Source organism: Chaetodon auriga, chromosome 14, assembly GCF_051107435.1.
Source record: "Chaetodon auriga isolate fChaAug3 chromosome 14, fChaAug3.hap1, whole genome shotgun sequence".
NCBI lineage: Eukaryota > Metazoa > Chordata > Actinopteri > Chaetodontiformes > Chaetodontidae > Chaetodon > Chaetodon auriga.
The window spans coordinates 22,348,584-22,366,300 of NC_135087.1; the positions used below are offsets into that span (position 1 = coordinate 22,348,584).

A 17,717-nucleotide genomic window follows, 5' to 3' on the forward strand; every position below is an offset into this window, starting at 1 on the left:
TCTACACAAAGTGGAAATTATTGACGTGAAAGAATGAGAATGAACACAGATAGGTATCAGAGTGATCGCAAACATTTGTGAATTGCATTTTTGTATTCTGCATGAAAACTTTTTAGGAGCTTTTTCACTGACGGCACATCATGGGCTTTACTCAGTGCACCCTGCTGGCCTTGACTGAATCTCTCTGTGGCCACAAGATTGTAGGATTTACAGTGGGTCATTGCTGAACTTCCTACAGCAGCCAACACTGGCTACAAGACAAAAAACTTTGAAGCTGTATACCTCAGAAAATTTAACTCTACAACCATGTTAGCAGCTCTGTGAGGTTGTGCTTAGACAGAGCAGTGCTTTAACTAAATGCTAGTCAATGACAACATTAACTTGCTGATGTTTAGCTGTTTAGCAGGTAATGTTTGCCATGTAAACCATCTTAGTCTTTGCATTCTACCACTTGGTCATGAATGTTATTGGGCAAAAATTTTGTTTTGATGGCCAAATGCTTCCTGGGGGGAACATGAACGTCTGTTCAGACTTTCATAGCAATCCATCCAATAGTTTTCTCCTGGATGAAAGTGGTGGATCAACTAGATATTCCCATCTAGAGACACGCCCAATGAAAGAATACGTTGGTAAAATCAGGTTTAACTGCTCCTCACTGCTGTTTACACTGGCTAGCTTTTGTTTTGAAATCAACCTCTCACCACACTGACAGCCCTGAAGCAAATTCAAAATCATCCCAATTTGACAGAAGCAAAGTCATCTGTGATTGTTGATTTGTACAAAAAGTCTTTCTAAGTGGGGCGTTAAATCAAACAAAATGTGTTACCTTTCTTTTTAGTCAGTCATGCACCACAGGAGCACACCACAAATTGCATAACCGCATCATAACCTTATTTTGAGACCACTTCCTGTAAAGATGAGTTCAAATCTAGTTTTAAGGCCTTTATTGTTTCAGTATTATATTTCACAGTTTACAAAATAAAACCTTAATTTAACATGTTACTACAAACTAATTACTAACTAATACTGACACAATGCACAGAGATTTTGGGAGCTGAGTGTGAAAATGGGGGCTCACAGCTCATTTCTGTTCCCTCTGTGTGATAATGCATGAAGGACCCTGATGTGTTTTGGTGCGTTAATAATTGCTAATGCACCAGCAAGCTGCTCAGCAACTAAATGTCACTTGCAAAAAGATTTGAGCACAAGACACATTACTTCATGTTTAAGTAAAAAAGAACAATACTAACACAGATGTCAGTGATAGATGATTATTAGCCTATTACTGCTTCTTGACAGTGTGCTGATATAAAAATGGACATTCATTTTATGTCTGACGTGCATTTGTAGCATATGTAACAATAAATTAGGGGAAAGCTTTCTTCCTTACCTGTTCAGTAAACCGAAACGTCACAAATTCCCACTAGGTATTTCAAGAGTTTTAGCTCTTACGCTTACGAAGAATCTCAGTCGTAACTTACGCAGCGTAATCGACCAATAGAATAGCAAAGTGTCGTGACGCCACTTCCTGACCGGTAGTTTTGCGGGAAGTTTGGTCCGCACACAGCTTGACCGACACTCTGCAATAAACAACAGAATCAAGGTGTGTATTCATCTCATAGTTTGATAAAATGTGTACGTGTCGATTTTACTGACTACGTCGCAGATATCCAGGAGCTTTTGTTATCAAACATCATCATTTAAGCTAGCAGCTAACGTGATATATAGATGCTAACGAGACAGCGCTGTTAGCCTGAGAGCTAAAATTAACCGTCTTTATAAGAACGTTAAGTTAGTAGTATTCACCACCGAATGTAGCATTTTGCTGACCTAGTCTGCCCGTTAACGCTGTTTGTTTTAAACCAGGACGCTGTTAAATTTGCACTTCACATACTGGTAATTATAGTGTTAGCTAAAGCTATGTTATTGTACAGGTACTTCACGTTACTAACAGATGAGCTAAACGGGCGAACTCAGGATGCAGTAACCAAACTTCGCTAGTAAATAGAAGAACATGACATGCAGCAGTTAATGCAAAACCTCCCTTTCGTGTTAAAACGAGGTCATATGGTAACTCGTCGGTCTCCTCGCAGTGTAAAGTTTAGTTCTACTCGCTGTGAAAACATACGTCCAAAATGCTTTCGAGATGAAGGAGCACTAAGTCGACGGGTGACTGCGTTTCAGATGCCTCCAAAGGGCAAGGGCAGAGCTCCGGCTAAAAGGAAGCTGGCAGAGGAGTTTCCACCCGGAGAGGTCCTGACAGACACCGGGAAGAAGGCGTGGAAGCTGGGTCATCCAGTTGGCCAGGGAGGCTTTGGTCTCATATATTTGGGTAAGAACAGATGGAAGACTGATGACCTGTGCCAAACATGCAGTGTTAAAGGACATCTACCAGTTATTTGACTGCATCTTTATCATTCATCAGACTTTGTTTTTCTCAAACAAAACTTAATGCCTTATGCTTAGCTGTTTCATGTATTTAAATCCAACTTTGTACCACTAAGATAAAACCTACAAAGTCGGACGTTGAAGCAATGTTATGAGTAAGTAGAGAAATTATTTCCTTTCTTGTTCACCAGCTGATGAGAATTCTGCCAGACCGGTGGGTGCGGATGCTCGCTACGTCATCAAAGTGGTAAGACAAAACAACCCCAAACATCAGCTGTAGTGGTCTGATTTACATGTTTTTTGTTATATACATTGCATATTCACATGCACTGCCCACTTCATTGAGTACAAATTAATGTTCAGTTACATGTTGTTAACGGTTGTTTCTGTTTTGTTCTAAAGAAGTTGTCAGATCAGTGAATTTACGTAGTTGCCAGTGCAGCATTTCACTGCATTTGTGAGTGAAAAGAAGAGTTAATGAATGTTGCGGCTTATTTGGACTGGACTGAGTGTTTCTGTACTTCCAACAGAGCGATGTGTCTTCTCTCCAACTAACTTTCAAGGCAGGATTAGTGGGATTTTCCTAAAAACAATGTATAGTGTTTACAAACTGCAACAGACAGATCCTCCTCATTCTGTTTTTAAGCTCATAAACACTATAGTTAGTCAATTATGACAGTGGAGCAAATCAAATAATCAGAACTGCTTCATACTTACGTCTAGCTTGTTGCGTGTTATTTGTTGCCTGCACTTTTATTACATATTATTTTCATTAGTGATTATTCAAACAATTAATTATGTGATTTATAAAATGTAAGACAACGGTCATAAATGTCCAGCACATGTCCAAGGTGGCGTCTTCAGTGGGTTGTTTTGTCCGACCAGCAGTCCAGCATCCAAAGATATTCAGTTTACTGTCATAGAGGACAAAGAACCAATTAAAGTAGGCAAGTTTGTTTATATGTCTTGATAAATTGGTCATCAAGATAGTTCATAATACTGATCAATATTTTGTTGATTGACTAATAAGTTAGCTGCGTAATTGTTTCAGCTCTACACTGTATAGTTTCTTTGCAAGGAAATGTGCTAAATAAATAAAAAATGCCCTCACTCTGCCTTATAGCATTGTTGGACTTTTACATTTTTGCATCAGTGTGACATTGTACACTGATTTGTCATTTACTATGTAATGCACTTACATAAGCCAAAAATTCTTTATTATTTTATTACTAATGGTTTCTCAATTAACTGTCAAGGAGTTGTAATGTGTCATGGTGTATAACCTAAAATTGCATATACTGTGACGGACGATTCTATGGACTGCAACACCCTCTGTCCTGTGTTCATGTGCAGCTTTTAACATGTCTGACAACACATCATCCAGTCTTTGTGTAGTTATTGGAAATGGGCTTGGTGTGTCAAGCCCTCAGGCTGTGACCCACAGAAGCAGTGCATCAAAAAACAATTATTCCTCTTTAATTTCATCTGGCAAAAACATTTAAACTTAGCTCAATTTTTCCCCAATGTAATGCATCATGAACCAGCAAGGCGCTTCACCATATAATCACATTTGTGCAAGAGCACAGTCCTGGAGGAACACCTGAATGCTTGAATCTAGACATAAATGTACCCCTTATTTTGTCCACAGGAGCCCAGTGACAATGGACCACTGTTCTCTGAGCTCAAGTTTTACATGAGAGCTGCTAAGCCCGATCTGAGTAAGCCACCTGATCATTCCCTCTAAACACAGATACACCAACACAAACAACTAGAAGTATGTCACCAAGCCAAAGTTAGCCTTGTGATCACAGCGCAGCATCGTCTCTCACTACCAGGGCAAACAAATAAAAGAAATCCAACTTGCTTAATTAAAAAAGACAATCTTGTAGCTGAGGCACGGCGGGGCCCTGCAGAGGAAGGGAAGCTTTTGGTGGCAGCGCCATTGCCCCCCAGGCCACAGCTTTGCATTTTATATAATAACAATCCAAATGTCAATCTCCCCTGACAATTAGCTGTTATATTACTAAGGAACCAAAGGCTCATATTTTATTCATGCTGGAATCTCACGTTGTTGGTAAATATTTGTCCCAGCAGCAGATTAGCTTGCGGCCGCGCTGCCCAGCTCCCCCCCACGGAATCATACTGTTATTACTTTGAGCATCACAACCGTCACCCACACCCGTTTCAGTTCGCAGTGTATTCACAGGAAGTTCTCGTCAGACTGCATTGATTTACGTGGTGTGCATTTCATAGATTTATACTCATAGAAAGCACTGTGAACATTTCTGATAAGTTCCCTCTTGTCCTGCAGTTCAGAGCTGGATGAAGTCTCACAAGTTGAAAAATCTGGGAGTTCCCAGGTACTGGGGCTCAGGTCTGCATGAGAGAGGAGGAAAAAGGTAAGACTTTGACCAGGAGCACTAACAGAGGCCACAGCACCCATCCCCGATCACTCTTTTAGCCTTTTGGGGAAAATGTTCATTTTTATGCCTCTGTGCAGGTGAGACCAGAGGCATCACTCTGTCGGTTAAAGAATGCCTTCAGGTTTCATATGATTTTCCTCTGAACCTGTGGAGGGCAAATTCATCGGAACGTTCTGCTGTTTTCGAATGCTATATGTCTATTGTTTTTACTGCAAACAATAGCACAGTTACACCAGCAATTCAGTAATACTTCAGACACTTCAGAAATACTAAATATATGTTCTGTGTACTTTCCAGGTACAGGTTCATGGTTATTGACAGGCTTGGCACAGATCTGCAAAAGAAGTTTGAAGAGTGTGGAAGGAGGTTCCCCAGAAAACTGGTCTTGCAGCTTAGCCTTCGACTGGTTCGTTATTTCACCATCAAATGCTTCCAGTTCACTTGCAAATGTCCCACTGAATTGCAATCAAGTGGTAAACAACAGCTTAATGGAATTTTAGTCGTGTTTCCCCTGCTGTTGCGTAGGAAGCCAGCCCCCCTGTGGGACCTTGCACCCCCCCCGAAAGAAACAAAATATTTATGTTTTGGTGTCTTTACTTTGAATTTTTGTTTGGAAGTTACAGGCTTGTTTCCACTTTTTTGTCTTTCCACTCATCTCATAATATTTGTGCTATAAGGTTCATGTAGAACCATATCTCAATTCCCTCTGTGCATTTAATGATGTTGCACTGTCTAGTCGATTTATTGTACCACTGTTATGTTGGTAAACACACTTTTCAGTAACTAGCCTTGCAAAGTGTTAAGATAACTGGCTAGCATACAGTTAATGTGGTTTCAGTGCAATATTATAGCAACGGTGGTTATTGCAACAGTTGATTTTTAGTCCTATACACACAGTCCTATACATACTCACAGTCTTTTACAGTCCTTAAATGCTTTTAATTCGTCCCGGCTATCAGTAAGAATCCAGTGATATGAATGAATTTGTTTCTTTGTACTTTATTTCAGAAAGTAGGGAAAACAAGCAACCTAGGGGAAACACTGTAGGAATGTCATGTCATTTTGAGGGAAATGTTGCTGACAGAGATCATGAAGAGGAGTTTTTCTATCTCAAAATGTTCCCCATTCATGAAATCATGCCACTGTTAGATCTAGTCTGGGTATTGCCATCATTAGGGCATTGCACTGATGCCGTGTATTTATACATTTTCTGTTATCTTTTTTCTTTCTTGTGCTAATATTAAGGCAGATCACTGCTTTCTTCTGTTGTCTTTGTTTAGCTTGATATTCTGGAGTACATCCATGAACATGAGTATGTGCATGCGGACATTAAGGCATCCAACCTCATGCTGAGCCACAGTGATCCCAACCAGGTTAGTAGAAGCATCATAGAGTCAGATTGCGTTCTATTTTAGGGAAATGTAATGGAAATCTGCTTCCAAAACCTTCATCTTTTAGTACTCAGAATTTAAAAAAAAGGCCATATTATGCTTTTTGGGGTTTTCCCTTTCCTTTAGTACATTAAATAGCTTTTTGTGCATGTGAAATGTCTCCAAAATTGCAAAGCCCAAAATCCACGCCAAAGGGAGTTACTCTTCCCCACAGAAAACCCTTCATCTGATCTGCCTGAAACGCCTGGTCAGTAGTGCAGCCATGTCCTCCGTCACTATGTAACACAGCACCACCTCCAGCTCCATGACTGTCCTCTGCCTAGGTGACCGTCCTACATGCTTTGCTTTCTGTTAAATAATGGAGTACTTGGTTTTTTGTTTTTTGCGTGTTAGCTAGTGTTAGCTTTGTTGTTACACGAAGCCCGTTCTGTTCGAGGATCCTCGAGAGAATGTGTGCGTGTTACTGCTTTGTGTAAATTTACTTGGAAGACATGCGCTGACGGTAAAAAGTGAAAAGAAATGGTCAAACTGTAGGAATAATTTTCTTGCTTGCTCGGACCATACAAAGCCCTTTACGAAGCTGTAACGTTAGTGGCACGCTGGGCAGTGAGGTTCGAACATAAGCATTGGTGAAGTTTTTATTTAATTTTTTTTGTTTTGATTTTATTTCATTGTGATGATAATCACAGTAGAAGTACAGCTAGCTGGAAGCTAAAACACCATCAGAGCTGATGGGAAACACAGTGAATGGTGCCTGCTCAGGCCCGTGTGAATCTGACCGATCAGACTTGGCTAATTGGAAGGGGGACTTTCAGGAGGACTTGATCTAAAACAGTGTTTCAGACAGAGAATAGTGGTGTTACAGCAGTGGAAAAAAGGAGAAAAATAAAGTTGTTTTTTTTTTGTTTTGCTTTGTTTTTTTTTTTTTTTTTTCATATTAAAGCATGCAAACCTATTCTAGTAGACACCTAAAGTAAAAGTAGGAGCCTGAAATTGAGCATAATATGGCCTCTTTAATGTTGGGAATCTAAAGTGCTCCTCTGACCTCAGCACTGCTTCGTGAAAGCAGGGAGATGATTGTATTTTTTGATCATAACACACTTGTGCTGCTTCATTAGATTCAATTAAGTCTGGAAAAGAGGGAGTTGTGTGTGTGTGTGTGTGTGTGTGTGTGTGTGTGTGTGTGTGTGTGTGTGTGTGTGTGTTCCAAAGAGGGGGAGATTAGATGGTAGCAGCTAAGAGGTTTTTCTAGCAAACAAGGCAGGAGCAAATATTTAATTTGAAGATTAATAATGTATCATTGGTGCTGTTATTAAATAGCTATTTATAAATGATAAAATCACCCCCTGAGGATTTTAATATTAGGTAAGGTGTTTTTTTTTTTTAGCTATGCTATTTTGATGTTTTCCCCTGGCATTACTGGGATGTAGGTTTTGTATTATTATTGTATGTTTCTTTATTAACGCCAGTAACCAACTGTAGTATGTAAGCATGGAGCAGACTAATTAATAATAATGAAGCTTGTGTAGGTGGAATTTCAATTTGAATTCTAAAAGCGTGGCTTCATCTGCGCCCCATACTTTCAGTCTTTGTGCTAAGGCAGGCTAAACATGTCCCTCGCCTCTCTCTGACTATATTGCAAGTTTTTTTCATTTTAATAAGAAAGTTAGATTGATTTCAGGAAACATTGTTCATGGTCTGAGCATGTGTGTGTGCTTGTATCAATTGGTGTGTTTTTGAATTGTAGGTTTACTTAGTAGATTATGGGCTGGCATACAGGTATGCACCCGACAGTGTCCTGAAAGAGTACAAGGAAGACCCGAAGAGATGTCATGACGGCACCATCGAGTTCACAAGCATCGACGCCCACAAAGGAGCATGTAGGTACAAATACTGCTACTACAAATGCCAGGTGGAGTTATGAGCCTAAACACAGCTTTTCAATCCAGACTGCCAGTTCTGTGATGTAGTGAAACATTTGTTTGTTGTGATCACTCAAAGTCAGCTGATCAGTAGGATTTTTTGGAGCACAATTTTGAGAAAATCAGGTTTAAAGACAAGGATTCTAAATCAGAACATGACCAGCTCCCCCAAACTCTCTCCATTTCTGAAGCTTTGACATCTCTCTCTGTGTATCTCGTAGCATCTGACTGAGGTGTCAAAATAATGTTTTGATGATTAGGGTGACCTGATGTCCCGCTTCGTGCAGGACAGCCACGCAATTTCCATTACTTTTCACACGTTCCGCAAATTGCGACGTCGCGAATTGTTCGCGACACGGTCAATAATAATTCGTGACAACATCACGATTTGCGGGACGTGTGAAAAGTAATAGCAATGCGTGGCTGTCCTGCACAAAGCGGGACATCTGGTCACCTTAACTATGAGAGATAAACTGTCTTCGTAGGCTGTGTAGACTAACGTGTTGGGGGCGGATTTCATGCGCTGTTCGTTTTTCATTCGTAGGAGATAACAACAAACAGCGTGCCTAATTTAAATAACATTTTTAACATATTAAACAAGTGAAATATAATGAGATATTTTCAGGAATGATAGACAAGATGTTGTAAAATAATAATTTAATGAAAACCCAATTTCACCAATATTTTGACTTTCGACCTATTTTCACGTTTTCCTGGAAAAGTGCCAGCGTGACATCCGATGGGTTTTCCCAGATCGCATATATATTTAACAAGGTGTAATAATTTCAGTGTGATGTTAGCATTTTGATAAATCTACGGAGTGGTTATCTTTGTGTTATTAAGCTAACGTTAGCTGGGAAAGCTTTACTTACTTACACGTAAGTAAAGCTTAAGTCATGTCACTCACGTGAGCACACTGTCAGAATGCGAGCAGCTGAGCTGTTGCTATTATTTTTTTCTAGTATAAAATGTATTAGCCAAATTAGTTAAGAAAGCTGGGATGGTACGATGAGAGGATCAATATCTGTCTCCTGTCTGTGTGTGAAGTACAGAGGTATGAAAAGTGCCATATAAATAAATAAAGTTTGAAGTTTGAAGTTTGAAGAGGTGGGGTCTGGATAATAGGTCGTGGGTCAAACTCACAATATGCAGCATGTTGTGAGATGTATTTTTGAACTACCAGGCTAGCTGTTTCCCTCCCTTTCCAGTCTTTATGCTAAGCTAGGCTAACCATGTCCAGACTCCACCTTCATACAACACATAGGAATGAGATTTATATGAATTTTCTTATCTTACTCTGGGAATGAATGCAAATAAGTGTATTTCGCAGGATATGGAATTACTCCTTAAGTAGATTTGTTGTAAGATAAAAGCAGAGAATACAAGGTTCAGTATATTTTGTTCATAACTGGTAAGCAGTACATTTCCTCCTTAAATGCTGGTATTGCTATTAATCCCTGTACTTAAAAGAAGCTGCTGACCGTGTTTGTTGTTGCTCATGTTGTTATTTGGGTTCAGCTGCATGTAGGCGGAGCGACCTGGAGATCCTGAGCTACTGCATGGTTCAGTGGCTGTGTGGACGCCTGCCCTGGGAGGACAAGCTGCATGACCCCGTCTATGTCAGAGACTCCAAAATCAGGTGGGAGGCACACCTGCACTCACTGCACACATCATCTCTGACAGTTTTTATGAATGTATGAGGTTGTCTGCTCCATCCAGCTAAGAAAAAGTGTGAAATTTGGAAAATTCAATATTATACAAAGCATTCTGCAGTTATTTTTTAATTTCCAGTAGAATGAGGAGTATTACACTGAGATTTTCCAAACATGCAGGGAAACTCATGCTACTTGTTTCTCCCTTACAGAAGTCAAGAAAACATCTCTGAATTTATGACCAAGTGTTTCTCCCTTCAAGACAAGCCAGGTAAGCACACATGCACACACTCTCACACAGGTGGCAAACACAGGGGTGAGGGAAGACTTCATGGCCAATAAGGACTGAAAGCCACTTAAAATCAATTAGTATTACCCTTGACCCTCCAAATTCTTCAGCTGCTTAATAGCTCAGTATGGTCCTTTGTTGTTTCCATCTAGCTGATAACTCACCAGACAACAGGGTCACACCAGTCCTACAGCAGCATGAGCATTTATTGGTTACGGAGTTTAAAGTTCACCATCGCTACGATGGATTTTTGTCAGTTGGAATCCAGAGGGGCCATGTGCATGATGGGTGCAATGACAGACTGACCGTTTGGAGCACTGGGAGTTTTCCTGGTGGGCTGCTTGTCAGTTTGGGTCGATGCAATCTACATATTTTTAAACAACACCTTCCTCCACTTAAATAGAGAAGTGCTGTGTGGCTGCACCCCCCCGCTGTTGGGTATTACATCTGTCAGCCTCTGTCTCCCAGCCAATTACTTTTGGTCATGTCCCTTCTAATTTTACCTGGACCCAGGACTTCCACCGGGTGGTATTTGTGACATGGCCTAGGCGACCAGCGGTTGTGTTTCAGAAGCAAACTGTTTGCCTGAAGAGCTTCGTTGACTTGCTCAGATCGTGTTTATTTGATCATTTTTCCTAGATGTTTGTGCTTCTATGCTTGTGCTCTCACTCATTGGCTCATTGGTCAGATTCGCCTTTTCAGCCACATATATTTTGAAAGCAGCTGAAAGTGAAGTCATCTCAGTCGCCCCTGAACTGGAGCCGAACCTGTTTAATTATCAAGTGTCAGAGCTGTAACTTTTTTTGCAGGTAGCACTGGTGCTACAGAGGTTAAAAGTTTTGTAGAACGGGACATTGATGTTGCATATAGAGCAAACCTTAACCAGAAATGTTTTCAAACAATTTCTCTATTTGCCCATCATGGTAAATTGCATGGACATAAGACCTCTTGGGATGTAACAATTTACTGAATCTCACAATATCGCCATAGAAATATGGCTTGATGATTTCACACAGTGATTTCACACAAATAAACACGGGAGGCTGTGCAACATCTAAAAGCAAGAATTCAAGGCACAGTGAGGGTCTGTGGGCAGACACTAAGACCTTCATTCCTTCCAGGCTTGTTGGGACTTTTGTTTTTGGTTGATAACTTGAAAATATCTCTTTTCTCATGTCATCTAGCTCAACTCGGTCATAGATATATGCAGTAGATGATGCATCCAGCTTGTGAGATGCATCTCTGTTGCTGCCATCTTGCAAAGGTGGTCTGTCCCATAGTACAAAATTGCAGTGTTCAGTCACATTTTTTGCTAATCCTTGGAGTTAAGACCAAAGCACCACACGGTTACTTGGGTCATTTTTGGGCACACAACTTAGGCTTCCATTCATTTCCTGGAGTTTTTACCTTTACCTAACCACTACTTGCCTAAGCCTAACCTTGACCCAAGCCCAACTTGACCACTGAACCAAAAATCTGCTTTTTTCCCAATCGGGGACTCAGCTTTTGTCCCCATTCCTCCAAGTCGTCCCCACTTAGCTGGTCTTTTGTCAAAAATATGTCTTCGAGCGTGGCCTATGTCAGCAACACGTATACACAGTTGTACTTCTCTACTTATGAGGACCTTTGCTGACATAATGCATTCCCCAGCCCCTTACCCTAACCGTAATCATCGCAACTAAATGCTGTACCCCAACTCCAACGCAACCCTAACCCTTACCCCAACCCAAAATCTAATTGGTCCTTCATTTCAACATCTGTCTGTTCAGCTCTAGCACTGTTTAATGTAGCACTGGGCTCACATACCTACTGTTTGCACAACTGTGTGATTTATGTTTCACATCTTGCTATTACACCCAAGCAATATCTGTGAAATATTACATATATTTACACATACACAGATATAAATATGGGAAAAGTAGCTTTGTATCTTCCTCAGTTAGTAAGGTGGGTGATAAACCTGTAATGATTATTAACTGCTGGCATCAGAAGTCATTTTCTCCGCACCAGAAGTTTTCACTTAAGATGTCATGACCTCACCTGGTTTTGTCCTAAAAGCATATCTCAGGGCAGAGCACACATTGCACAAAACTTTGCCAGTAAGGTAACCTCCAGTGTGAAGCAGGACATGTTTGGCTTTTGCAGTGGCTGTAACTTAACACACAGTTCTGATACAACTTTAGAGAGTGATCAATCAACAAGGAGGCTGCTATTAATGAGATAAATTAGGAACTTTAACTTATCCAGTGTATTTTCATTTATATTCAACCACATCTGATTATAATCCTTCACTCCACTTTGATCCTCGTCTTCTTGTCCCTCATTTGGATAGAAGTCCGATCTGTTGTTAGTGCAGACTGTAAATGGCGACTTTCAGGTTTTGTTTTCATGTTGTGGTGAGAGTCGACATGTTAGTGTTGGCACTTTGACCTACATGCAGTGTGTCCGTTCAAGCACAGGAAACGAACACTAAACGTCACACCTCCTTCCTTCTGCTTCGCTGAGCACAACCAACCTGTTGTTCACAGCTCTATCTTTGTGTGTGTTTGCAGCTGTGTGTGTATTTATACTATATTTCTACAAATATGTATACACTGATACACGGGAGCATAGAAGAAGATTGAACAGACATTCCTTACCTGCCTGATCACTCTCTCTGTTACCATTGTGTGACGGTTCCCTGGTTTGTTTACTTATTCTATGTTCTTAGTTTAGAACATGTAGCAGGGGCCTGGGGGCCGGATTCCTGGTTGTCTGAGTTGGAAGCACCTGGGCCTGATGCTCTCCAACTATGAAACCCCTCCTTTCTGGCCCAGAGTCTCGCTCTCCACCCGCACACTGTTGTTTTGTTTTCAGCCATCCAACATTTTGTTCTTCTCACACTACACATATGCAAACATGTACCCACACCACTAACTTCACTCATACTCACACCTCGTGGTATTCTTAGTTTTGTTTACTATTATGTTCTTTAGTTAAATAAATGACTTCAGCCTGCATCTTCCTCTGATACAGGAAGTTGTGTGTCACATTGTTGCTCTGTTTTGTTGCAGATGAGATCCAGAGGTTCATGGAGGAGGTTAAATCTCTGGAATACCAAGACAAACCACCATACGAGAAGCTGCGCTCCATCCTGCAGGCCGGACTGAAGGCTATGCAGATTAAAGATGATGGCAAGCTAGAGTTCACTCCTGTCAATGGAGCTGTGTCACCTCCTGCAAAGGTCAACACACACACACACACACACACACACACACACACTCTGAAACAAACAACAGCTTGAGTAACTTAAGTAGTAGAAATCTTCAGGAGGAATTCTCTGCATCTTGTCTGCTTAATTTTATTGTGGAATTGTTAAACAGTGGGCGGACCATGTGCTCTATCTTAAAGACTAGTATTAAGCTATGGCTGGCCCTTTAGCTAGGCTACTGCAAAGGTGTCAGCCATATCACTCACTGCTGCATATAGGGATCTGCACCTGCTAACGGGAAGTGATTGAGCATGGCCAGCGGTGGAGGAAGTACTACTTGTTTAATGATGTAAAAGTAGCAGTACTGTTTCAAGTAAAAGTCCTGCGTTCAAAGTATTATCAGCAAAACTTACTTGAAGCAGCTTTAATCAATGTTTTTATAATAAAAATGTATCAAGTGACAGCATGAAAGGGATTTCTCGTAGTGGTGAACCTACGGAGAATTATCAGCTGAATCTGCACCTTCCTTCGATTTTAGCAGCGAACAGCCACAGACACAGTTGGAGACTAGCTGGATCTTTGTCAGAGGACACAAACATGACTCCAGATGAATGATAATGTTGCTCTGTGTCGTCTGGGTGTGTTTAGTAGGCAGCTGTTCTGCAGAGCATGTGCTCTGGGGATTGTCAGTAGACAGGAGGGATAGAGTGAAGGGAAATTGTCCTCAAGTTAGTCAGTCGTGGATGACGTCGTTCTCTTGGACAGATGAAAAAATTTAAATAAGAAAATGTTAAAATGAAAACACGCTTTGGTGGTTAATCTACCTGGGAGTGGATTGACAATGTGAAATATTGTAATAATGTTTCAAAGAACGGGTCCTTGATTTCAGCCAGAGGCAGACAAAAGCGGCTCTGTTTGGAGTCCAAACTCTAGAGAATGGGAGGGTGCAGTATGATGGGTGCAGCGCTGTTGCTACACCACCAGCTCAGTTCATCTCTGCATTACAGCATTACAGTTCAACATAACTGTACCTCACTGTACTGTGACAAAACAGACTCACTGACAATAAGTTACAGTCAGCATGCTTATTACATAAGAACAATTAAATGTAATATCAAACACTGCCTCTGTTCAGTGTCATTTATTGATTTGGATTAAAATGTGCTGTTGCACTCTTTGTGTGACAATTGTCAGACAAATATAGCAACAAAGGACAGACATCAGACAGCATAGTGTCCCACAACAACTTCATCAGCAATCAAAAATCAAACTGATGTGGCAGCAACAAATATTTTATCTCATTTCTGAAACCAAAATGTACCTTCCAAAAAGAATTAGATATCAAAGTACTTCAGCAGCAGTAACTTACCAAAGGGACTGCCGAGGTAAGTCTGTTCCTCTGGGGATGGTGAGTGGACAGTCACCTGTGACAGGCCAGAGAGGGGGCCCGTTTTACAGGTCCTCAAAGCATGTGTGCAGGTCTGGTTTTGATAGGAAGCTCATGATTTCTGCGATATATATATATATATATATGTTTCAGCGAGAAAAAGACTTTTTTTAAAAAACTGGGATCAGTCTTGTGAAGTACATCAAGGCTCTTTCATTTTTTTTTCATCAAGATGAGAGCCAATTTCTGAAAGAAGGCATCCTTAATAAAACAGGCAGAGCAAGGACACTTGCTCTCAGCTGTTCGATGTGGCCTTTGAATTGGAACTTGTTGTGTGGACTTTATCCACCTGGGTGTCTCCATCTGACTATTTATTAAATGAGGACCCTGCAAAAGGGTCTTAAATATGCATTGATGGCTACATATACATGATATAATGCTATAAGACTGGTGCTACAGCAATGTCCCTGAGGTCTCTTTGATTATTACTGAATAACCATTCATAAACAGTGTTGTAACTTGTGCTGTTTTTGTAGTGAGCAGACCTGTTGGTTGTGCATTCCTCTAACAGGTTGACATTCTAACATTTCTTTATATTTATATGTTTGTTTCCTGCTTTCCATTTTCCTATTTGTCTTCAGTCTCTTATCCTTCCAGTCTCTCTCTCTCTCTCCGTCTCTCTCTCTCTCTTGCTCTGTGCATATGGAAGATGCCACCGGGGACATGGCGTTGCCAGCCAAAGGGTTACCAGGCCCCGGCGCTAGTTATTGTATGTAATTATCCCGCCAATCTGTTCACCTCAGCGGGCGCCGCATGGTGATCATGAGGTAGCAATTGTCAAAATGGAGGCAAAAATGGGAAGAGGGGCAGGGGGGTGAGTGATGGTTCAGGCTGAGGGTGGAGCTTCATTACAGAGGCCTGGAAGAGGACGGACGGAGGAGTTGATTGCCTTCATTAAGTGCACGACTGTTTCAGGGGCCACCTTTTCATTTTCTTTCCTCAGCAGACCCCACAGTCTCTTTGATTTGGGCAGAGAGGACAGAGATGATAAAATCAGAGTTTCTGGAATAGTCTTCGCTTCATCTTTGTTGACCCCACTGTTTAAACGTGCTTTAGCAGCAGAAGAAAGGAAAGCCGGGAGGTTTCTGTTTGGGACTCTGTGGTCAAAACAGCGGCACACATAATCGGATGTTTTAATGGATTAATGTCCGCGAGGCGTCTGGTGAGATGGCAGAGCATAATTGCATTTGCTCAGACTTCTCACACAAAAGGCTGGAGGCTCCGAAATGTCGGGTCGCCTCGCCGCCAAGTCAAGGCTTTGCCTCAGTGATCGTCTCTTCATCAAACTCACTATCAGACAACGCTGCAGGCCTTGAGAGCTTTGACAAACTCTCTGCTTCTTGATTTTAGTTAAAAACAGGAACGCCTTCATTTAATAACATTTCAACGTTAAAAGGACTCTGTTGCACTTTGTGGTTGGGCCCCTTTTAGGCAGTTTTGTCTCGTTTTGATGGACAACTTACAGACTGTTTAATGTCCATCCAGGCATTCCCTCCTCAGCTACAGAAAGAGATTGAAAGCAAAATATCAAGATGTCTCTTTATGTATTCTGAACAACAGGTGGAGCAACAAACATGACTCTCAGCTGGGTAACAAATTTACAATGATGTGTGTGTTCACACCGTCCAGTTGTCATCAACAAGTCGATGTCCCCTCTCTTCATTTTCTCCTTCCAGAAGACCACCAAGAGAAAGAAAGAAGCATCTGAAGCAGATGAGAGTGAGACTGATGGAAGTCCCATCAAGAAAAAGAGAGCGACAAAGAAAAGAGGTCAGTATTTTCTGTCCCCGATCAGATACCTCTGAGTCCATTGTGTTCATGTACGATTGTATGATTGTAAGTTGATGTCGATGTTCACACTGAGAGTGAGGCTGAGACACTCCGATGACTGAGACAGTTTGTGCACTTCACCTCTGCTGTGTGCTACACAAAAGGATTCCTGCAGTGAACTCCAGTGAACGTGGAGTACGGTGGCCATGAAGACAATGCATTCATGGCCACCGTACTCCACGTTCACTGGAGTGAAGGTAGAAATCCAATCTGAAGTTACAACCACACACTTCTTACAGAGCAGCCATGGCAGCTCTTACCAAGGAAGCATGAGAACAAAAATGCATAACTATGCTGTACTGTAGTAGTTGGAAGAAGAGCATGGCCAGATGCATAAATAAGTCAAAGACATAAATAATAGCAAGCGGTGTCAAATAGCTGTATATTCAGAAGGTGGTGTCTTTTACGAGAGAAAGGCTGAACCTCCGTCCTTAAACATGATGAATTCTCCCTGGCAGAAGTGAATGGAGTGAGGAAAAGTCCCCAGAAGACTCCTAGACCAAGGAAGGTGCCCAGCAGAGGAAAACAGGGTGACCCCAAGACCAGACTGGTGGAGACTGGCACCCAGACATCGCCTGGACTTGCTCTGAAATCCAAAGGCAGAACCAAGAAAAGCAGCGCCTGAGCATTGACTTGGATTTACACTCCTCCCTCCACCCTTCTGTCTTTCCACTGCTTCTTAAAAAGATAGATTTTCAAGTTTTACACAGCAGAAGTTTCTATCTGTTACGCACTGATCGGTGTTTATGTTCGATGGTGGCTTTTGGTGTAGTTGAGGCCAGATCCGTTGTAATAAAGAGGAAATTAAGTTGTCCGTCTTTGGTTTTTAATTAAAGGGCCAAACTGTGATGGAAAGAAAAGTATTCAAGGTAAATTGCAGAATAAGGAGCAGCACACACTCCTTGAGCGAGGTTTGGGAAGTGTCAGGCGAGTGTGTGTCCCCAGCTGACTGCACATTTGGATTTGCTATCAATGAGACCATGATCTTTATTCACTGCATGTTGTTCCTATGAGTAAACCTCTGTGTGTGTGCCGAGCAGGAGCAGCCTCCTTAAAACTGAAATCAAGTGACTCTGTGGATCCACTGGGGCACAAACACTCAGACTGGCAACAACTGGAAAGACTTGAGGGCAGGATAAGGATATATCTTCCCAAGCGGAGTCCTAGGAGTGAGTTGCTGGAGTT

The 17,717-nt window shown here is 41.4% G+C and overlaps 1 protein-coding gene across 1 annotated transcript; it reads left to right on the forward strand.

The window, feature by feature from the left end:
• Positions 1 to 1,529: 1,529 nt before the first annotated feature.
• On the forward strand, positions 1,530 to 17,346 carry vrk1 (VRK serine/threonine kinase 1). Its single transcript, XM_076749602.1, has 13 exons — positions 1,530 to 1,603; positions 2,185 to 2,332; positions 2,580 to 2,635; positions 4,037 to 4,106; positions 4,700 to 4,787; positions 5,109 to 5,217; positions 6,092 to 6,184; positions 7,950 to 8,082; positions 9,643 to 9,763; positions 9,989 to 10,047; positions 13,119 to 13,288; positions 16,379 to 16,472; positions 16,991 to 17,346. Exons 2-13 carry the CDS (start codon positions 2,185 to 2,187, stop codon positions 17,155 to 17,157), a joined length of 1,308 nt encoding a protein of 435 aa, XP_076605717.1. The 5' UTR covers positions 1,530 to 1,603; the 3' UTR covers positions 17,158 to 17,346.
• Positions 17,347 to 17,717: the final 371 nt, after the last annotated feature.